The 24,152-nt window shown below is 30.9% G+C and overlaps 1 protein-coding gene across 7 annotated transcripts in view; it reads left to right on the forward strand.

The window, feature by feature from the left end:
- Positions 1–24,152, forward strand: part of LOC118203215 (uncharacterized) — a 216,513-nt gene that overhangs the window by 155,803 nt on the left and 36,558 nt on the right. For all 7 annotated transcript variants that reach the window (XR_015043104.1, XM_085824172.1, XM_085824168.1 and 4 more), the window contains 10 exons: positions 4,121–4,244; positions 6,216–6,418; positions 8,699–8,774; positions 8,986–9,039; positions 11,732–11,810; positions 12,005–12,125; positions 14,367–14,413; positions 14,537–14,700; positions 20,997–21,059; positions 23,908–23,969. Coding sequence is in view for 6 of the 7 variants with exons in the window: in XM_085824172.1 (XP_085680298.1) it covers positions 4,121–4,244; positions 6,216–6,418; positions 8,699–8,774; positions 8,986–9,039; positions 11,732–11,810; positions 12,005–12,125; positions 14,367–14,413; positions 14,537–14,700; positions 20,997–21,059; positions 23,908–23,969 (993 nt within the window). In the remaining variant the exon portion in view is untranslated. The remainder of the gene's footprint in view (positions 1–4,120; positions 4,245–6,215; positions 6,419–8,698; positions 8,775–8,985; positions 9,040–11,731; positions 11,811–12,004; positions 12,126–14,366; positions 14,414–14,536; positions 14,701–20,996; positions 21,060–23,907; positions 23,970–24,152) is intronic.

Genomic DNA, 24,152 nt, shown 5'->3' on the forward strand with positions numbered 1-24,152 from the left:
TTTTCTATTCTGGAATTGAAATATTATCATGCAGTATATCAGAAGTGTTTATGGCGCATTTAAGTGCATGACGTTATGTATCAATATTTTCAAACTGTTGTGTCAGGCATTGTTATCTCATAATGCCCTTCAGGGTGTGTGGTAGAATTTTTATTTATAATTATGTATTTAATGCTAATACAAAATGCTGTATGCAAAAATGTGTTGTATATTTACCTTTAAAAGAAGAAAAATACCTTTAAGTCTTTAATGTTGTTTAATTTGAGATCAATGTGTACTAGATTATCACAGCATAGGGCTTCTTAAACTTTTTTCAGTCGCGACCCCTTTCTATCACTGAGATTTTTTTTTGTGACCTCTAGACCCCACCCATAAGCATTGTGCAAATCTGACATTTGCGTGAGTGATACCATCAATTTTTTCACTTGTACTGTAATATTCTATTGCAGTTTTAGGTCATTAACATTAATTTCTAATTTCAAGGTATAGAACAATTTTAAATAAGTAACAGACGAAATGACAGCGTCACGTACAAAGCAAGTAAAATGAACGTTTATATTATAAAAATAATACTTCGAAATGTTTTCATTTTTTGGATAATCTTAGAATTACGGTAACTTGGCAAAAATTTGGTGACCAACCCTGCTACAGCAACCTGCTAGTTTTTTTTTTTTTTCCCTCAACATGCTTAATCATGATGAAGATTAGGTGCGAAATTAGGAGAAAGTGCAGAATCACCCACTGCTTGCCCGCGTTTTTAAGAATTGCACATACACGGTATCATCCATGTACACATCAACCTATTTTCACTTAAAAAAACCATCCCAGAATTGCACAAAAATGGCATTGTGCACACTCTTGACTTTATCCATTTACACTGCTAAAGTCCTAGCTAGTAACCTTTATCGCCTTACCAAAATTTCGCCAAACTACCTGTTACCATATTCCAAAGATTAGCCCTTTTTTTCTTTGTCTGTATTGTCAGTAAAAATATATTTACGAATGCCTTTTGGTGATTTTTAGCATTATATGGACAGCGAGTCTGTGCAGTTCTTTGACTTGTTATTGTGGCTTTGTGTAACTGCACAAATCCAAAATAACAAGTCAGAGAATTGCAAGAACTTGGTATCGATGTACACATCAACCTATTTGCACTTGTAAAAAATCAGAGAATTGTACAAACTAGGCACTGCACCCTTTGTCCACGTACACATCGCTTTATATTCACTTAAAAAGTCGAAGGAGCAGCCAACAAAAAAATATATAATCTGTATAAACTAAATTTTAAATCAAACAATGAAATAATATAAAAAAGGAAATTCATCTGAGCACTACATAAAGGAAATATCCACTTACCTTATTTACAAATTTCCGTGTCTTCAGTCAAGCAAAATCCCATAACAGCGTCCAAAAACTTCCTAAAAGAATCTGAAGCAGAATGTGTATACTGGCATCGCCACTAAATTCACAAAAGTGAGAGTAAAAAATATCTTTTGTAGTGCCGGTATCGTCTGACGTTCGACCATACACATTTCCATCCTACAAACAGAACACTTATAATGGTTACTAAGTAAACCTCATTTACACAACAGTCAATTAATGCTTTTTTTCCTTTCGTTCCAAATCGTACAGAAACTTCAAATTAATCTTACCACATTCAGCCATTTTAATGTGTAAACCACAAAATAACAACATACTTCTTATCCAAAATCTGACACAGATTCAAGTCTTTCCAAATCTTTTCCCATCATTCAAATTCACCACAGTCATGCAATCAATTATGTCATAATAAGGTTTCCATAGAATTCAACTACTCAGGTTACCATAAATGAAACAACTTAGCAATAATCCAAGGGGCACCCTTAAATCTACTCTAACTGTATTGTCTTTCATTTTCCATTTTCAGATACATTGTGTAAAAATATTTGGTAATTATAAAATTATTATAATAAGTTAAAGAAATATCAAAACTGCTAAAATTTTTGGCACCCCCCTGCTACAGGTCCCACGACCCCCACAGTTTAAGAAACTGGCATAGAGCAATGTTCAGTTACTCTTTCCAGTTACTGATAAATGTTTTGATTGCAGACTGTCAACACTTGCAATAGTATTGCTAAGTAAATTATAGTTTTACTTTTTTTTTTTCTCTTTCCATTAAACTGAGTGATTAAAAATAAACATAATCTAAAGCAAAAAGAATACTTGAACAGGTTAATAATAGAAACTTTTAAAATGCTGCAAATTTTAGTAATGAAAATTTTTCTTCTTTGATTTACAGATAGAAAGGATAATTTCTTAATTTGATATATTTGGTATGAGCATCACAAAAAATTGTGACTGGGATAACTTTATACAATTCAAGTTTCTGAAATCTAAAAAGAGTCAGATGTGTGCAACATGAAAATGATTTTGCTTATCTATGAACTAATAAGACCATGTTTTGATTAATACCATGAAATATACTAATACCAGTTATAAGGTGGCTGTCATAATAAAAATTCTGGGTACTTTTCCTTTTGGCCGGTGCAAATCTCGCCAAGCAGACTTTATTGGCAACAACACATAGTATACACATAAATAACAAATGTTAGTTCTAAGAATTTTTTGATTTTAAAAGCATAAACATTTTAATATCATTTAAAATTTTGTAAAAAGACAATAAATAAAGACAATAAATTTGTAAAAAGCATTAATTTAAGAATTTACTATGATCTCATGGTTCAACATCTTGATTCACCGCTTCATATCACATGACCCCAAATGATTTCATCTAACGTAAACTATGCTACAAAAATCTAATTCTGTCAGTAATCATCTACATTAATTTCAAGTTAAATCTTAAATTAAATCTTATGGAATACAAATTTAAATGCAATAATTATTTCAATTCGTACAAATAGGTTATTCAGAAATTATGTAAAACCGCAGTGCTTTACTTCACTAGAGCATTCTCATTAGAATTGATGAATTTAACCTTTGACTTCACTTTTTCTATATTTTCGCCTTCAGGTGAGCGGTGTGATTGCATCCTAATTGACTTTATTACCGCGACTTTATTTGCTTAGCTAACTAAACATGTAATGTGCATTTGTAGTTTGCTTATTTCTTTCTACTATATTTTCAAAATATATCTGTCATTAAAGTAATTTCTATCACATTATCAGTACGATATGCTCTAAAGAAGTTTATTTAGCAGAAACGAAGAAGAAATTTTGATTTTTCCGAAAGAAAAAGAAGCAACATCCACAGCGTCGGTGAACCTAAGCCTAACACGTTGAAAGCAATTTCTATCACTTAGGGCGTAAAATTGAACTATCTGGTAAAATTACTATGTAATTTTATGCCAGTATTGAAAGAAACAATCAATCCGATAAGAAATTGCTGCTACTTGTTTTGAAAATCAAGCATAAAAGGTTGCCATTAAGGATATTCCCTTTGGCATCGGTTGTACAATTTTAGCGACTTTATCGCCTGCGCCGCCAAAATGGAAAAGTACCAAATTCTAAATCTAAATCAATCAATATAAAATATCATGTAATCATAGGTATTCAATTTATTGTGTCACTAATCAAAAGAGAGGTTAGAATAGACTGAAGGGTACCTCTTGTATTATCACAAAGTTGTTTCATTTATTGTGAAGTTGTTGTTTCATTTATGGTAACCTGAGTAGTTGAATGTTCCGTAAATATACTTTTACCCTGAATTGGGTGCTCCTTTGACTTTTTAAGTGAAAATATATCGATGTGTACATGGCCAAAGTCAAGAGATTGCGCAATGTCAAGTGAGTGCAATTCTCTGATGTTTTTTTAACTGAAAATAGGTCGATGTGTACATGAATAAAGTCAAGGGGGTGCACAGTGCCTAGTCAAAGAATTGCACAAACTCAGTATCCATGTACTGCCAAAAATTACCAATTTTCACCAAGGGGTATCCGTAAATATACTTTCACCAAAAGAGATTCTGTGGCATGCATGTTATCTGTAATTCTGTAGTATGCATGTTATCCTTCCATAGGTAGTTGTTTGCTAGCATTTTGATCATAAAATTCTTTTGTGTGATCTTTATTTTCATGTAATTAATTTTTAATATTTTTGTCTAATTAATAATTGTTATTTTAAAGAATGGAAGTAATGGCACTTCCTCTGAACACAGAGAACATAGCTCATCTTTGCCAAGTCATAAACCTGAAGATTATTTCCGAAGTGGAACAAAGTTAGCATTTACTCCAAATACAGTTATTACAGGTAAATATTCTTATTTGTATTCAGACTCTTATCTAACTATGTGAACTTCTTAAAATTCCTGATGTCATATGCATCATGAATGATACTTTACATATTGCATACATATGTGAAATTTCTGCAAAATTGAAGTTTTCATTTTAATAGTCAGAATTTTTTGAATTCTAAAAAATGGATTGATGGCACAAAAACTGACTGAAACCAAAACAGAAATATTAAAAATGTTAAAAGTATTATCATTGGTTATCATACTCAACACAGGTTTTTAATATTTATATTTAAAGCAACAGTACAGAAATATTTTGATATTTTAATAATATTATAGATATAATCATTATTATATTATAGATTCAAAAGCAAACATTAAAGTTTCTTCTGAGGATCTTCATGTTATATAAAAAATAATTGTCACTTCCATATTTGCTATTCTAATGTAAAATAAGATATTATAATTTTTCTTATATGTTGCATTAGGATTCAGAGGATAATGCAGGTGATTGTATTGAGAATATAAGCTGCTTAAGCAATTAATTAATACTTCTATGTATGCTCAAGAATGGCACAGCAAACTGTTTAAAAATTTAGACAGATCTAGACAGTTGAATATAAAGTACATATACTACATTGTAAATTAACAGCATCTAAAATATTTCTGCAATAATTACTATATTTACTAAGGAGAGCATTATCAGTTATATAATAGAATATTACTGAAGTTGAAAGGCTTCATCTCATCATATTCCATATAAATAGAACATTGGAATTTTATATACATGTATATTTTGTATTTGAGTTTTGTAAACATATAACTTAATATCTACATACACTAAACTCATGTGATCACTCAAAACATGCCACTTAAATATTATGTTTTATATGAACTCATTACTGTAATATAAATTATATTTGATTAGCTTATCTTTTTTATTTTAAAAATGTATAAAAATGGAATCTTCCTAAAACTTTTATATCCCTACAGTATATTATTAAGCTATCATACTTGTATTAACCACCCATTTTGGTGAATATGAAGTTTTTAATTATCTTCCTCCCTCATTGCCTCAAAGTGTTGCTTTTGACAAAGTGTGACTATAAAAAATGGCACAGCATATTTAATATTTTGTATCATTGTTTTCTCTTACTTATTTAAATTCTTTAATTTTTAATAATTATGTAGCTTATATAAATTAACATACATTTAATTTTTACTGTATTTAATTGATATTTTTATAAATATTTGCTTTGTTATTATAATTAATAAAAATTTGGCACTCTTCTGTTATCAAGACCCGATTCAGAAATGTATGTACGTATGTGCATGTATATGGGCATGTATACACACATAATATATGTACAAAGATGCATACACATACATACGCATGTACATCCTTATATACATGCATACATGAACACATGCATCCATACACACCTGCATACATATATACATTTCTTGAATGCGGTCCTGATAACAGAAGAGTACCAAAAAATTTTCTTAATGTTATATGTTATGCAACTGATACAGACTTTTTTTTTAATAAGAAAATGTAATTAAATTACTAATTGAGTACTGTTAACGGAAATAAATGCAGTTATTAATATAGAGCAGTGATTGTCATTCAACTATCTAAGATATTTTCTTTCTAGAGCAGATTTTTATTTAAAAATTTCAAATGTTTGCAGAATGAAATGTTAAAATTTTGGTTTTATTAAGTTTACTTACGTAAGAAACTTATTTGTTCTCATATATTTCAGTGAACTTTTTATATTGTAAGTAACATTAAAGTATTTCACTCTTATGCATAGTGAAATACTTTACTACAAGTAATACATATTACTTGTTTAAAGAAACTTTTCTGCAAGTGATTTTAAAAAGCACATATTATTAATATGTATTTAAGAAAACTACCAGTAATTATATAGTTGAACTATAATATTTTAATTATGCTATATATAACATTTCGTCACAATTTTTAGATGAGCCGCCTCCTCCTGGTGCTGTACTTCTTGATAAAAAAGTCACTGTGGATGGAGATAAAGTTCACACAGATAAATTTTATGCTATTCCAGTGAAGGAAGTATTAAAAGAAAAAACTTCTACCACAAAATTTATACCTGCACCTCCTAAATATGAGGGCATAGGGCCTACTGAAGATGGAGTACCAATTGGACTTAGAAATGTATTTTATTTTTTTTTTTTTTGTAATCCCATCGTATTTCTCTACTTCAGTGCTATAAAAAATATGATTATTAATTTAATAATAAATTGAAATATTAGTTTCAAGTTTTCTTTGATGTATAGTTTTCATAAACATATTTAATATTTTGTATTGTTGTTTTATAATAGGCTGATTTTTAATTATCTGATTTATTATATAAATAAAAGCAAGTGATTCAGTCTTGTAGTTGATACGGAGTTTAATATTATAAATTTTTTTACCTTTTATTAAACTTATCACTTGAGAAAAACTATTAACTAATCATTAATTAAAAAGATAATTGGCATGCTTAATGAAATACATACTTTTTTCTAAAAAAAGTTTTAGAAAGTTATTAGCTAATATTTCCCTTTTTAATTTGTAGAAATTGTTAACATTTTTATTTAAATTAACTTGATAATGCATTTGCACCTAGTACGTAGCGTATTCGGAAACTAAGTACCGTTTCATTCTAGCGCCGTCGCAGCCTTGTGGTAGGCGTCCCGCGCATGCGCACTAGTCTTTCTTGTTCACTGACTTTCAATTGTCGCCATTTTGGTTGCTCTATGTTGTGTTTCCAGTTTGCTGTGCACATTCATAATGTTTAAGACAATTAGTTCTCCCGCTGACTGTGAGATTCGTGCCATGATTAAATTTTTGAACGCGAGAAATGTTAAACCGGCTGAAATTTATCGTCAAGTGACAGAAGTTTACGGTGAATACGCGATAAGTGATGGAATGGTGAGAAAGTGGGTAAGAATGTTTAATGCAGGTCGAACAAATGTCCACGCCGAGGCTCGGAGTGGTCGGCCTTCTCTTCCACCGATGATTTGGTAAGGAAAGTTGATGAAGCAATTCATGAGAACAGACGCTTCACAATGACATCTCTCTCAGAGGCATTTCCACAAATTTCACGTACTGTTTTGTTCGAAATTGTGTCTGACCGCTTGAATTATCGCAAAATGTGTTCCCGATGGGTTCCAAAAATGCTCACTGATGTTCACAAAACAAAGCGACTTGGTAGTGCCCTGACATTTCTCACGCGGTACAGTGATGAGGGAGAACACTTTTTAAACCAAACTGTGACAGGTGATGAAATTTGGGTGTGTCATTTCACACCAGAATCTAAACAACAATCGATGAAGTGGAGACACACTCATTCTGCGAAAAAACAAAAGTTCAAAGTGACAATGTCATTACAAAAAGTCATGTGCACTGTCTTCTGGGATAGGAAAGGCGTTTTGCTTACTGAATTTCTTCCCAGAGGTGAAACCATTAATGCGGCACGATATTGTGAGACTTTAACAAAACTAAGGCGTGCCATTCAAAACAAACGAAAAAGAATGCTCAGTAAAGGAATTGTGCTGCTCCATGACAATGCTCGGCCCCATACTGCTGGTGTCACTCAATCGTTAATTCGACAGTTTCATTGGAAGCAGTTCGATCACCCGCCGTACAGCCCAGACTTGGCGGCGTCCGACTATCACTTGTTCCTGCACATGAAGCGCGAGCTTGGTGGCAAGTGCTTTGGATCTGACGATGACACGAAAAATGCTGTGGAGTCGTGGTTATCGAAACTGGCGGGAAGTTTCTTTGACGATGGTATACAAAAACTGGTCACCCGCTATGACAAGTGTTTGATCATTGGCGGAAACTATGTTGAAAAATAGTTTAAGACATGTATTTTCATGTAAAAATAAAATTGGATTCGAAAAAATTGTTTTACTATTTTTTTTTTTTCAAAACGGTACTTAGTTTCCGAATACGCCTCGTAGCTTTTCAAGCTTTTTTTATGTAAGTTATATTAGACTACTTTATCTCATATCTTTCCTGATGTACAACCACATAAATTTTCTTGCTCCATCATTATCCATGCAAAATAATTTTTCTTTTTCCTTCTTTTCTTCTTTTTGAAATAGTTATTATTATGAACAAAATTATCTACTAGCACTAAATTTTGAGAGAAGTTTTTAAGTATTGAACTTGAAATAAAATATTTGTATTTTACTGAAAAATTTGCTTTTTACATATAATCTTTGTAGAAAGGAATTAGAGAGCAAAATATTAAAGAAAAAAAAAATAACTGAAATTGAAATATATTCAACTTAAGTTTTATTTAAATTAATAATAATGTATCAGATATAAGTGAAAAATAAGACGTCCCATAAAATTTTACTGAAGATTTTCTTGTATGTCATTTTAAATAGTTTTTCTCATTGTACAGTTATGTTTATTTTATGATAAAATAATCCTTTTTTTTAGAGTGTTAAGAAAGAAAATATGCATAACTGGTATAAAACTATGTTCAAATCGCTTCATAAAGCTGACTCTTCTAATGGTAATAATTGAATTTTTATGTATTCAAATGATAATTTTTTTTTCTGTGTCCAGAGTTTTATATTTATCTGAAATAACTGTGAATTCAAAATATGTCATGTTGCAAAACATTTCTGTTTCATGTTTTATTTGTGCATATTACATTCGAATATTCTTATATTATTTAATTTATAATATTTTATTTTTTAACTTTTATAATTTATATTGTTTAGATACACAAGAGTATATAATTGGATATAGTTCAGAACCTGAAACAAGTGGGAAAGGTAAGTGAATTATTTCGAACCAATGTGAAATTTCTTTGTCATGATAAAGTGACATTAATTTGACCACCCCTTAATATCCAGAATAACTACCATTTACAGCACGGATAGTAGCTTCTTGGACTGAGAGAGTATTGATAAGATGCTGAAAAGTGTTTGCAGAATTATGGAATTGTGCATGCTGCAGATCTGCTGGAAGATGCAAGGCAAAAAATCTATAGAGTAAATGATCTAGGTTATTCCATTGATTCGTAATTGGGTGTAAGTCTGAGGTAGGGAGAGTGGACTATCTGGGAACTAAGGAAGTACAATAAAGTCTTCCTCATGCTGTTCAAGCTATTTCGTACATTGTTAGTTGTGTGATATCCTGCATTGTTGTGCTGGAAAATGTATCATCTACATTGAAAATAAAATCTGCATATATGGGTGTGCATGGTCTACAAAGACTGATGCACATATGACATGATTCATAGTGCCATCCACAATGTTGAGTGGTTCCAGACAATGCTCTGAATCATTTCTCAGATCATAGATTTTACTCTGCTAACTTGTATTTGTCCACATATGGTTGAGGGATGTTTGTTTCTTATAATATACACCAATTTTCATCCATTCTGATAAAACAAAAAACATGATTCGGTGAAGAAGGCAAACTGTAGCCAATGAGTGAAGGTCCATTCTTGGAGTCGCTATGCGAATTCGAACCTCTTCCACCAATGAACAGCATAGATACTGTCACCATCCACCTGTTGCAGAGCTCCATATATAGCAAGGTTCATTGAATTGTTATTTTAAACACAATTTCAGTATCCCTTTATTTCATACTGCCAGATACAGATAGAAGTAGGCAAGATATGAGAATTTTACTATTGATCATACACATATAGTCTCACCGCACTAACTGTGTATTTCCACTCCAATTTTGGGGTAGAACATCGTAGAGACAGTCCAAGGGGGGTGTCTCTGACCCCTCTTTCCCTACCACTCAACGTCTAGAGAAGAATTTTAGTTTGCTATTGTATTTTGAGCCACACAGATATTATACCCTTACAAACATTACTACCTTCTTCAGAATTTGAACCCAGGACTATCAGTATGACAGTCAGTGTCGCACTTCATATTGGCAGTAAGTTGTTTGTTCCATTGTAGCATGTCCAGTCATTCTGAACATATGACTGCTGCCACCATTCCCCTCTGTCATCTATGGCTTGTGGTGCTGTACAGTTTTGTTATGATCATGTTGTGGTATGCTTGCTTTGTACTGCTCATTACTTGCTTGCTCATGTCATCATCTGTTAGCACCGATGAAAAATTTAACTGCATATGAGTTTGTATGACGTTCAAGATAAATGATCTTGGAATTTGATCTTGAAATTTGATTCTAGGTTTCTTACATAGTTGAATACCTTACTGCTATTGCAAAAGAGCTCTCATACTGTAAATTCTGGTATTCAAACTGTTTTATAGATTATCTATTGAGCACTCCCCCTTCCTAAGCATTTTTTATTTGACTGCTTGTAATGAGTTGGGCTTGCATTATGAGCATGGTAATGAGCTCAGTGCATTGATTTGATCGATTGTTGCGTTGATGGTCTGTGGCTGCTGCTTCAGTATGTGTTGGACCTGTTGATGCATGACAGCATGATTGAGAAATTTTTGTTTTAATGTTAGTATGTGTATCACCATTAAGTTGTGGAGTGGAATGTTTGTGAAGGAATGCCTTGGCATGTATGACGTAGTTTGTCATTTGTCCCCAGTGGATGAAAGTATGTAGTTCTTTGGGTTGCCAATGTAGTAATCACATAGTGGTATGCTTGCTTTGTGCTGCTCGGTAGTTGCTTGTTCTTTACACCATCTGTTAGCACCAATGAGAAATGCAGCAATGCAAGAGTTTCTTATGACCTTGAAGATAATAAACAACTGTAGGATTTAATCTTGAGTCTTTTATGTGGCAGTGGAATACTATAAGAGAATCCTCATGCTACAGATTCTGGAATTCAAACTGTTCATTAGTGTGATTATTTGATTGGCTGTCAGATTGCTAGTTTTGTCACTGCTTGTTTTATATAGTGCCATTCACTAGAGTAGATGCAGAAAGTTCACAAATTTATATGTATAGTTATATATGTATAGTTTATATATGTATAGTTAAATATGTATAGTTTAGAAGTGCTGCCACTCTTTGCCCACAAGCGAATAATCATTCCTTTTTGTCAGTCTGATAAATTTCTCCATTTATTCATTGCAACAGCTCCTGAAATGTTTCCTGAATGCCTACAGCACATTTTATACATTCTCCAAAGCTGCTGCTGATACATGCCTTATTGGTTATGTAGCACCATTGTCAAACATGGAGATATTTTGACTTCTGTTACTTGACCCAGTATGTTTGAGGTTCATTGAATTGTTATTTTAAACACAATTTCAGTATATGTTTGAAATGAATCAAAATTAATTAGAAATAGTAACTTAAGAGCATATAGAAATGTTAGCATGTTAATCTCTTTCTCACTAAGGAAAAGGAACAATAATATAAATATGATTATACCAATTATTTATGTATGTTTCCATTTTTATATAGTATTAACTTGTGTGTTTTATGTCTGCTTTTAATTAAAAATTGCAAAAATAAACAAGTAATGCAACATAAATGAAAAGATTATTACAATATAAATCAAAATATGTTTCTTTACAGATAAAATGTTGAAAAAGAAATCTGCAACACTTGATAGTCGTTTAAGATATGACAGTTCTTCAAAGCCTTCTAATAATTTGTAAGTTTTTTTAATCATCCTTCATTTTCCTTATTTTTGTTTCATTTCATGTTTTGAATAAAATTAAAATTACTCGTATTGTCATTAGTTTTTTATAATTTCTGCTTATTACAATGGAAATCACTTTAATTGCTGTATAATATCTGATAGCTATGTGTATGCTGTTTTAAATGCTCTATATTATCAATTTAAAGGTATAAGCAGGCGTATCCCCCATCTGCAAAATCGTCCATTGAAATTTATAATGTTCGGCCTCGTCTTATAGAAGATTATGAGCCTGGACAATCATCTGTGACTGATAATGACATCAGAGCAGTAAGTATCTTTATTTTAATGATGGAAATAATAAAGAATTTTGATTGTTGTTTTTGTGCATACAATACTTGAACTTTATTTGGATTGTTAACTATGTATGCTCACTTATAAGCAATCCCTTTAGAAAAGTAATGTATCTTATTATTATTTACAATTCATTACATATACATTTCTCAAGGCAGCATTCTATTCTAGTGCTATCTTTCAAGTATATCTTGAATTTATGGTACATGACAGTTCTACCAGCAACTAGCAATTACTCACTTTGTTTGGTGAAAATTGTTGCCAGACATTATAGCAAACCTAAAATCAAGTAATAAGAATGGTGAACTCATTTTTTCATTTGTAAGAAATCTTCCCTTCCCCCACCTCCAATGTTTAAAACTATGAAAAATTTCAGTTTACTATTAAATGAAAATAAGTTATTGCATTATCCTCTGTCTAAGTGTGCAAAAAAGGGCATGAATATAGCTTTTTTTAAAGGATGGGGATAGGATTTTAAAGGATATATTATAGAGTAGTCTTTGTAATTTTAACTTGGTGCTTTGGTCATTGGCAAAACTGCCATGCACCAAATCTGTTTATTTATGATTCACTATATATGAATTTTTTATAACTGTCCCTTTTGAATGCATTTTATAATTTTAGGAGTGTAGAAATTAAAAAGTTGCACCATATTAATCGATGGAATTATGTTTAATTTTAAAGATATAACACACTTTCATTTTATTCACACCAAATAGTAAAAAGTATTTACTATCTGGTGTGATTCATTGATTCACAAGTAGTGTGTTCTGTACAAAGATTTACTTCTTAACTATTTATTCATCTTTATATAAACTTAGAAAGTCCTCCACGAAGGCATCCCTCCCTTTAGGCAGATAGCCCTCGTGTGCTTTGCCATAATTGAATAATCCAATCCATCTTTATATAAACAAAATTTTGCATTTAATAATTTTAAAAAACATAAACTTAAAACAAAAAATTCACAATCAAGCTGGTTTGAAGATAGTAGTTTAAATAATGCTTGATGATTCATTCACTGCTGAAAATACAGCTACATGTCAAGTGATGCATATGATATGCTGTGAAGCAGGCAAAGGAGTAATTCTTTAAATGGCTACCGACCAGGTAAAAATGCTCTTGGGAAAATCCTTTCCTGGAGTATCAAAATGTAAGTTCGTAATATAAGATGAAGGTCAAGTTCATAAAAAAAATGTATCTGTAAATGATGCAAAGTAATTGAGCAATATGACAGGTGTTAGCGATGCTAGTTGCAACTTATCATATTGCTTTTGAATACATTTTGGACAGCAGCAGTCACTTCATAAATAGTCAAAATTTCTGTAACTTTCGTCTAATTCCAAAATTTAAATTTTCTGAATATTGTTACAAATTTTGTATGTAAATAGATGCTTTTAATGCAGTTATATGTGAAATTGTATTTTTTCTGTGTAATGCAACATGCAAATCTAGAGAGATGAGCTTTGGTAGAAAGTAAGAACACAGGGGCCAGTCTATTTAAGAAAGTAAATGGATATTCGGTAATTTGACAAGAAAGTCACCAAACTTGGCGACCATTTGGCATTTTGTTCCTATCTGTGTATCACCATAACAGATATTGTAATTGAATAAATGTAATTGATCATTGTATTAGATGTAACTGTAATTCGGCCCTTATATTGCCTTCCAGTAATTTCAAGAAGTAGAAAATACTAGGAATATCTCAGTGGCTGAGTAAAAACTGTATAAATGTAGAAAGAGCATCTGCTTTCAGTTGTTGTCACTAGCTGTTGCTCAGTGTGAGTTCTGAGTACTATCTCCAGTTTAGCTTCGCTTTTTAGCCACGCTTTGCATTGTGTTTAACGTTCTTATTAATTTGAAGTGTCACTACTGATTGTACTCGGTGATACTCTGAAGATTTACTGGAGAATTTTTGTGGAAAATTCTAGAACTCTAAAGTGTTACTTTTGATAAAATAAATTTTATCAACCTATCATTGGATCTGCATGCATTCAATCTATTACGAACCCGTACTCACCCAACAATATTTTCCTTTTTATCTGGATTTTTTATTTTCTGCCTTTATTGATTACTTTTTTTGAATACCTGTGACTAAACCATCACATACACACAGGTTGGATATAAACATTTTTCTTATTACATTAATGAACTTATTTATATCTGTTTTATTTTTTCTCATTACTATGTTGTTATCTTATGGTAAATATTATATTATAGAGTTCAAAAAGATTTTTGCCTGAGGTGAGAGTACCAAAGCCAACATAGTAAGTTCTTATTTATTTTAAATTTCTTAACATCAAACATATTTTCACAATTAATTTATTATGCTTGTAATAATTCATCTTTTATTTGTTATTATCTGAACTTAAAATTATATAAATTCTCAGTGAGTATAAAAATGGCTATGAATCGGACAACAGCTATATGCGAAAAGTTGAGCAGCCTGAAGGTCTAACTTCTGAACAGCAGAAAGTTTGGTACAGAGAAATTCAGCGTGGAGGAGACATTCCCCAATTTGGACTTGGAAAACCAGCACCTGAAAAACCAAAAGGTAAGCATGAAATAAAGAAAAACTTAACAGATTCAAAAAAGATTTCTAACTTCCTTTACTGCATAAAAGTTCTTTGAATACTGCAAAAATATTAATTAATAATAAGATTAAATGATAAATTAATTTTTACATGGCATCTGATGAATATAATCATATTACAATGAAATAATATTATAATGCTTACTCATATAATTGTATTATGAAAGATGGTATTCTAGGTAAAGCTGTAGTTGTTAATACTAATCAAACCATCCAGGGTAATTGGGGGGCTCTTTATTCAAATCATTTTGTTTTAATTATGCTATTTTAAAATTATTTTTATACTTCCTCTTTGCTATGGTTCAGCAGTTCTAACCATGGTCACTAATAGTCCACCTATCAACAGAAAAATTCTGAGTAGGATTGCCACTTTGTCGCAGTTGATTAACAAGAGGACTGCTGGCACTGTAATGAGAGCATAATAATAAGGAAGTACTATTATTTCATTCTCAAATTACTTAGTTTTCTAGTAAGATGTGAGATGCTTTATTTTTAATTATAAACATTTAGTCTTTGGTAAATTGTGTTTCCCATCATCAGAAGTAGTACATAACATCTTTTTATACATAAAATAGCATGGAATTACTACATAAAATTTCTCTTCAAGAAGTAAAAAATCATCAATAGTACATATTTGTCTATTGTCTCTGACTGTGAGAAGCACTCTTTTATAGAAAATTTAATGCATTATGTAAATGAAAATATTATAATCTAGAGCTGCTTTTAATGCTGTATCAATTGCAACAATTTGAAATTTCTAATTTATTTAAAGTCTTTTAAATAAACATTAGGTGATATCACAATCGTTTTTATTTCTTCTAACCCATCCACTATCAACATTTTATATTTTTAGTTGTGAAAAAAATGCATAAAAATAGGATGTTAATTTATCTGTTTAAACATACAAAGTGTGACAGTTTTAATTCCAGAATGCATCATTCGAGTTATATAAGTAAAACTGCACTGTATCTATATGCTGATTTAGATGGTGATTTAGTTACTGTTCTTACAGTCTTTTGGATATTGATAACAATATAAAATCTTTGACCCTCTAGTGCAACTTTTTATTTTGGAAATATTCAGAAATCTCAGTTGAATTGGAATGATAACTTACTTTGCTGATCCTCTTTGACCCACATTGTGATCATATATAAGATTATCAGTTTAAAATTTATGCACACATTAACTAAACATGTTCAAATTCAGATATGCATTTGATTGTGCTACAGTTATGCCATGGATAATAGTGTGCTATGATTCCAAGTATTGCTGCATATTTCTGAATACAAGATGACCCCCAGCCTCACATTTTTAAAAAAATAGATTGCAGAAAACTATGCATAATATATACTAAGTATATTTTTTAAAGTTACAGATTTAGACCTTCGTTGGTCAGATACAGATCTCACTTGGTTCATGTTGTTAGAATGGTCCAAAGATTTTGAAGTGCTACTGTCGTTGTGATCTTGCTCTTTTTCTTAGAGCTCTTTTTCTTGCTTCTTTCTTTCTTCACTCTCATTTAACATATTTGTTTTAAACACTAACAACAACAAAAAAATTTTCTTTTTTTTGTTTTTGTTTTTAAAGCCATTCTTAATCTATTCCCTGGATGTGCATGTCCAAGGAGTCTGGATCCATTCTGCAATTAGACACACTGAAGGCTTCTTTAACTTCGTGGAAGGAGTGAAGTTTTTACCACCTTGAAGCAATCAATTGCTGTACAGCTGCTTTAATTCTTTAACTGGCTTATTCACTACCACGTCTTAAGGCCCGTCTACACGTAGCGATTTTCTCGGCCGACAATATCTGAGATAGCTCGCCTGTCCACACGGAACGATTTTCTCGTTAGTACAGGAATTCACTCAGTCAATCACTAGAAAAGGAAGTGTTCCCGCCCTCTACATCGTCACACTGTCTACGATTTGTAAACAAAGCTTACGGTGTTGTCAAATAGTCAAAATAATGGATGACTATTTTAAATTGCTACTATAGATACAGCTACAATTTTGAACTTAGCTACTGCTACAGAACGGGAAAAAATGTGTTTAGACCAGAAATTGGGTCAAACGACGAGAAATTCATAGTGCCTTCGTAATTCCCTGCTCCGGGAGTTGCGTATTGACGATACAGTACAATTCGGAAAATATTTACAGATGATGCCGCGTGATTTTGATTTTTTGCTAAATTTAGCTTGCAGAAAAATTAAAAAAAAAAAAAAAGCTTTTCTTTTGTGTACTGAGTACACAGATTACTCCTTTTTTAGTTTATTTATTTATTTTTTAAATTTCACTTTCTGGCACTCCTATTTGTGCATTTAAATCTTGAAATAATAAAATAACCATGTTTCAGAAAAAATAAGTAACTACTGCGCTTTAAATCAAAACCTTTATTAATGAATAAATAGACAATAATATCATATAATATCAAACCAATATTAGTAAAAAGTATTAATAAAGAATAAAGATTACTACATTACAAAGCAACAGTGTAATTTCAGTGCAAAAATTTTAAATAAGAAATATCATAAAGGTGCAAAATCTTAAGTAGTATATTTATTGAACATTAAAAAACTAATATCAGCATAATTAAATAACTAATGCAGTCTGAAAACTATGATTATATGACTCTATCAGTTAATCAGCAAATAAAATTTAGCAATATTGAATTAAATTGGGCTGTAATTCACTTTTGCAAAATTTAATTAACACAAAACTGAGTTTGTGACTTTTGACTTTCTTTTGACCAGTAGATCTAAAACACGTGCCAACGGCCATTTGAAAAATAAAAAGAAAGACGTTAAAATTCAATAAACACCCCACTCATAGCCGAAAAAATAAAACGTGACTTTTAAGTCATGCAGTTCGAATTTAATGATAGAGAAACTAAATTAAAAAGTTCTTCCAGGCGCAGAGAGTCCAAAATTAATGTGGGGGATTGAACCCACGATCTCGACTTACGAAGAAAACCTAGTCTGCTCTTTACCACTAGGCTATGATCGCTTGTGTAGGAGCTGTCGGAAAAGCTATGTACGTTGTCACCTGGTTAACTCCCATTTTCGTCGAAGTCAATTGAGTCTCTGTGCTGCTTTATTCTTGAATGGAGATTTTGCTTTTTGAATTTTTTCAATAAGTGCGACCGCAGTATCAAGTAGTTTCTGAATATTTTCATCTAGTACCCATGACATGGCATCATTAATAGTTTTCGGAACTTTTCTTGGGGGAGTTAAAATCATTTTCACTCGGAATTCGAAAACATTTGAATATATAAAGTAATGGTGAAAACAAATCTTATCAAAATAAGATAATCCCTTAATTTTTTATTTTTAAAATTTACATTACTTGTGTGCCACAACATAACATTTTCTCTATAGAAATCTATTAGTTGAGTTTCGCTCCAACGAAATGCAGCCATGTTTATTATTCCAAATGAGGAGAAAAGCACGTGATTACTCAAAGCAATCTTATTGGTTAGAGACTCTGATTTTATCGTACGCTAGTGAGCAGTGAACACCAGGTCTGAAATCGCGGCAGAGAATATGACCGATTTTTGGCGCATGCGCAGATCCTTAAAATTGTTGCTCTACGAGAAAGTCGGCCGCGAAAATCGCTTTGTGTAGACGGGCCTTAACACTTGCAGTTGCAAATGTATTCTGAAATGATGACAAGATCTGTGTTTAGTTCCAGGATTTCTTCTTTTCCTGGGAGCGTGAGATTGCCTCTAACAGCATTAAAGATCAACATCCAAAGTTTGTTTAAAAGAGCACTTTGCTTCCTGCTGCAGACTATATGGAGCCAATCTAAAGTCAGTTCATTGATCATCCATCCTCTTCTGATGTAGTGAAATATGACATCATCAGCAGCTCTTCTTTTGGCATAGTTGTATGATTTAGGATGATGTAGGGTTGCATCTTTGTTCTGTCAATAAAATGGACTTTGCTATAAATCATCATTTCTTATTGCTTATAATGCAAAACAATACACTTTTGATGCCTTTCTCTTTAACTGTTGATTTGGATAATGTATTGAAACAGAAATGTCATCAGTATTTCCAGTATGCCCTAAAAGGTAATTGTTTTCCTTTCTAAGCGTTATACTGTGTCACTGATAATCAATCAACTCTTTCTCATGTACTGGAAGAGATATTCATTGTCACAGCACAAGTCCATTCTGTAGCATCATCCTAATATCCATTCAGAGCATCCAACACTTTGATCTTGTGCCTTTTCACATGCTTTAATTCATATGACATTACAAAAGACAACTATTTTTTCTTAGCATTTTTCATACATAAATTCTGTTTCATGCATAGTTATTTTGGTATTCTCAGAGCATCTACTCGGCTACTAGTTAAATGAGCAATTTTAAGATACTTTTAATCTTTTTGCCACTTCCGAACATTAGTTTCTGTGACATACTATACTTCCTGAATGCCATTTCTGGGACACTATACTTCCTTAATGCCACATAATTATTTGTTACATCTACATGCTGAATAATCATGACTTTAAAAATTGCATCCTTTTGCGAAGTTTGATGTTGAACCTTGGTGCTGGTGCTAAATGCTATGATCCATTACTGGTATCTGTAAGATAAAGGCAAGAGGATAATGCATATATGCCACTCTTTTTTAGTACAGTATATTACACTTTACTATGGAGTTCAAAAGTTACAGTATCTCACAGTTGGTAATAAAACCACAATAATCATTGCATGCTGTAGGTACTAATAGGGCGCAGCCCCATCCACCTAATCGACAAGATTTTATGACAAACAAGGGCTGCGTCAAGCAAAAATAAATAAATAAATAAATAAATAAACATATAAAATACATAATTATACATGAAATTACATATTACATGAAATACATATAAAATACATAATTATATAAAAGCATAAAATACACCACATAACGCACTGAATAAAATTATGTTAAAATTCCATATAAACACCAATATCTCAATTTAAATTATTGTAACACAAAATTTAAAAACAAACTTTTATCAAATAAAAATACCAACATCAGAGCGATTATTATTTAGAAAACACATAAGTTCCCTTACAAATTTAAATTCTTTTTCAGCACCTGTAAAAATCTTAATAAAATTATATTTTTTCGTATGTCATAAGTAAGTGTACATTCTTCCACATAGTGCCTTACCGATCCGACAACTTCACAATTATGACAATATTCATTCTCTTGTATGCCAAATCTTTTAAGATACACCGGGAAGCACCCATGTCCAGTAACAATTTGATTAAAATCCAAATGACAAGAAATACTTTTATTAAACATGGGTTTTAAATAATAGGCATATTCTTTTCTTCTATTTGAATTATTCCAATTATCATACCACAAATCAATATAATACTGTTTGATTCTAGTAATAACCATTTTTCTTGAAGGCTGGCAACGGAACACTCAACGGAAACATCCAAAGTCGCCTCTTTGGCCAACACGTCGGCCCTCTCGTTACCTTCAATACCCACATGGGACTTAACCCATCTAAATTTAATATCATGCAAACCTTCAATTTCTTTATATAAACACTTAATATCCATAACTAAAGAGTTATTACAATCGTAGCTTTTCAAAGCCTGTAATCCAGATAAACAATCACTATAAACTACAATACTATAACTCTTAGATAGGTTTTTTTTAATCCATTTCATAGCAAAATAAATAGCAGCAAGTTCAGCCTGAAACACAGAATTAAATTTTTCTAAACAAAAGTTCCTGTGTGCTATCACACAGCAGTGCTGAACATACTTGTGAATGTTCAAGGCTAAAACAATAGGCGTAGCAGAAGGCAGAGTTCAAGTTTAAAGAAACCTTGTAATACTGTTCAGTAAAGAAAAAATGGTATGTCACTAATGCAAGGTGACTGCATGTTTCTCGACTGATAATTCAAGGAAAAATTATTTCTTGTATTGAGGAATGCATGGTAATTTGTCACACCTTGTCATACTTTGTATGGTTAATGTTTGTGATTTTTAATTTGACATTTACTTAATTAAATTTTTGATAGATCTAGGTAATAGAGATTTAAAAAGTAATTCTGACTTCATTTCTGTAAAAAGGTTTTTCTTTTTTAAATGAAGATAGTATTCAGAAATGGCATTGCATTAATAGCTCTCTGATTAGCAAAGTATACATTAATATTAACTATTGCCAAATATTTGGCCGGCTGTTTAATGTTTCTATATTATTTATGTAACTGGAAACTCTGTTATTAATAATGACTGTATTCTTGATTTCAGAACCTACTATTGGACCTTTACCTCCACCACCATTAAATTATGTGCAACCATCATGCCCACAAGGTATCATAATATTTATAATATATATACATATATATAGTATTTCTCAAAGATCAAGTTTTGAAATATGTAAGGTAGGAATGGAGAATGTTTCCTTCATATTGTTAATGTTGACCATATTTTTTTCATCAAGTCACTGTTTGGTTGTATGCTGGAAAATGCAGAATATATTTATACATTAAATAAGTAGTAATATTTTAGTCAGTATACATAAAAATAGTGTTTTCTTTTGTACATTTTAAAAAATAATGCATTTAAAATTTGTTGGTACAATCAGCTATAGAAGACAGATTTTACATTCGATAGAAGAAAGATGGTCATAACTGATTTGCTGAAGAGTTGTGAGATTATGACCTCTGGATCTAGATAATATTCTTTCTTTTATCTCTATGATATATCATATTAGTGAAAAGGTTTCTTACTTTCCTCAAAGCATGCTAAATGGTGCATTATTATTATTATTATTTTATTAAATTTATTATAGCTGATTGCAATGTTTCAGTTCATTTCAAAGTATTGCTTTTAAACTTATGTCATACTGGCTTAGGAAATTTCAACTTTTGTTTGAGTCTTCCTACTGTATAGAGTGCACATTCCCATTCTCTTTGTACTGTGGCTACCTTCTTAATGCATCTGCATTTTGTTTATAATACTCAAAATTCTGACTGTTTTAAAATTTAATTAGTGCCTTAATTAATATGTTAAGTAAATGGATATTAGATCCTTTCCTTTTGAGCTTAAAATTTTATTTTCAAAATGGTGTTATGTAAATGATTGCACTTAAAGTTACAATCTAAGGTAAAGCTAAATGTGTTGATGCAGTGTTGTAAAAGTTTATTTGGTTTATATCACATGTCAACTATACCATGGTTGCATGAATGTAAACATGAAATGATATAAACAGTTTTGGCAACAAATACCTTTCTTTGTAAACTTCTAATCAACTAAATCTTTAATGCATTATTAAAACTATATTGGGAATTTGCAAATTACGGTTTAAAATGCAATGCAATATTAATCTAAGTTCTAATTATCTATTAACTATGCTGTAAATGATAAATTGGATGTTAATAAATTTAATGTTACTATAAAGATGGTAAATTCCACTGCAGGTAGCAGGAGAAAGGATATTTGAGACCGGTTTTTCTGGGTAATTTAATATTCTAACATTACCATTAAAGTAAAAATCGTAAATCATTTATGTGCAGGTATGTCTTGTTTTGCAAGCATTCAAAGAAACAAATGCTTGTTCTGTAAATTATTCCAAGTAATTTGTGTTTTAGTAGAAGTTTAATATGTTTTTCAGGAAGGTGCGTGCTCATTCATAATTGCCTATACTTCATCGTCTAAATATATTATTTGTATTTATATGTTAACATTTTTTTTATCATAAATTAATCTTTTGCACTGAGATAGCAAATATAGGTTAGAACAAGGAAGATGATAGATCATATGCAGAAAGTTTCAAAAATAATTATTAATTATGGTAGTACAAGAAGTCTTAATAATATTATTTCTTTATATTTGTGTGTGGTTCATAATGAAAATTCACAATATAAATGAAATTATATCTTATAAATGATGTTGATCCTGTGTGAATATTAGTTTTTAAAATTTATTAGTTTTTAAAATTGTCACTTGCAAAAAATATAATATTAACTTAAACAGTTTTCATTTATTTTCTAAATCCAGTGTTTTCATGTTATTTGCATTTATTGTAAACTTATAATGTAATCTGTTATGCAATAGTTGTAGAATTATCAACAATTTAAAAGTTGTTTAAGTGCAGTTAAGTCTAATTTTTGTTTATCATAGCAGCCATATTTGTTTAAATTTGAAACTTAGCAGAATAGTGAATTCAGTTTGTGCACCTTCAGTGTCTTTTTGCCGATTGGGACCAGAATTAAACTTTTTAGTCCAAAGCGTCTTTATCCCTGAAGGACTATTGTTTTTGTTTTGCAATTTTGTGTTGAATCACTATAAAAGTCCATTTCACTTTTCAAACTGTTGCCACCAAATGTTAGTGTCCTGCATTATATTTGAAGAAATTAAATAATGAAAAATCTGCATAAATGTATGTATATTTCTCGCATTGTGATAAAACAACGGTACATAGAGCCATCGAATTTTGAGTGACGTAGTCCTACATATATGGGCATGTGAAAGACCAAATTTGAAATTTGGAATTTGTTTTATTATCAGTTTCATATTTTGTAAAACTTTAACAAATTTTTGATTTACAAACTCAAGGATTTCAAAGCGAGCAATGGCAATACTCTACCGGGGGGTGGGGTGAAAAAAACCTTCTTATCTCCAGCACGCGGAACTGTGTATCGAAAATTCTAAAGATATGCTCATTTTAAAATTATTTTGCCGCATTGCTATTTAACTGAATTTTATGGTTTAAGTACAAAGAACATGATATTTAATAAATAAAGGTAACACACAAAACGTTAAAAAAACGCTCCTTTGGACATAATTTAAAATCTTAAACCTTTCTGATTTTTTATTTATTTATTGGCACCGAAAAATCTGCCTTGCTTGCCAAATTGCTTGTTTTTGCATAGAAACTAATTTCAATTGTAATTTTTTAAATTGTTTTAACTGTATTTGGCGTTTTATTTTATTATTTTTTTCTCTATATTTTTCAAATTTTAATGAAGCTATTTTGAGGTTTTGTGCATTTTTGCCTTGCCATGATCTGAGAACAGAATTAATTGAATGAGAAATATATCTCTAATGAAATTCAAGGAAGTAGGTTTAAGAGAAATGTAGCAAAAAGTGCATATAATGTAATAAATGTTCCATGTAAGAAAGTCATGTGGTGTACACATCAGATTTTTTATTTTAGCGACAAGACCACAGACACTTCCAGCAGATTACATGAATCAGAATGACAGTGGTTTTTGCCAAGTAAGTTAAGGGAATTTATTCTGATTATTTTACATATATGCAGTTATAAATTTATGACATTAATTTTTATATGATCTTTTAAAGTATTTTGATAAAGATTTTATTCATAATTTGGAAAGAATTTCATTTTTTATTTTTAATATTTGATAAAGCAACTGTATATCAAAATGTGCTTTATTATCT

The sequence above is a fragment of the Stegodyphus dumicola genome, chromosome 9 (assembly GCF_044657685.1).
Source record: "Stegodyphus dumicola isolate Sdum_Otavi_A_Nest chromosome 9, ASM4465768v1".
In the NCBI taxonomy this organism is placed as follows: domain Eukaryota; kingdom Metazoa; phylum Arthropoda; class Arachnida; order Araneae; family Eresidae; genus Stegodyphus; species Stegodyphus dumicola.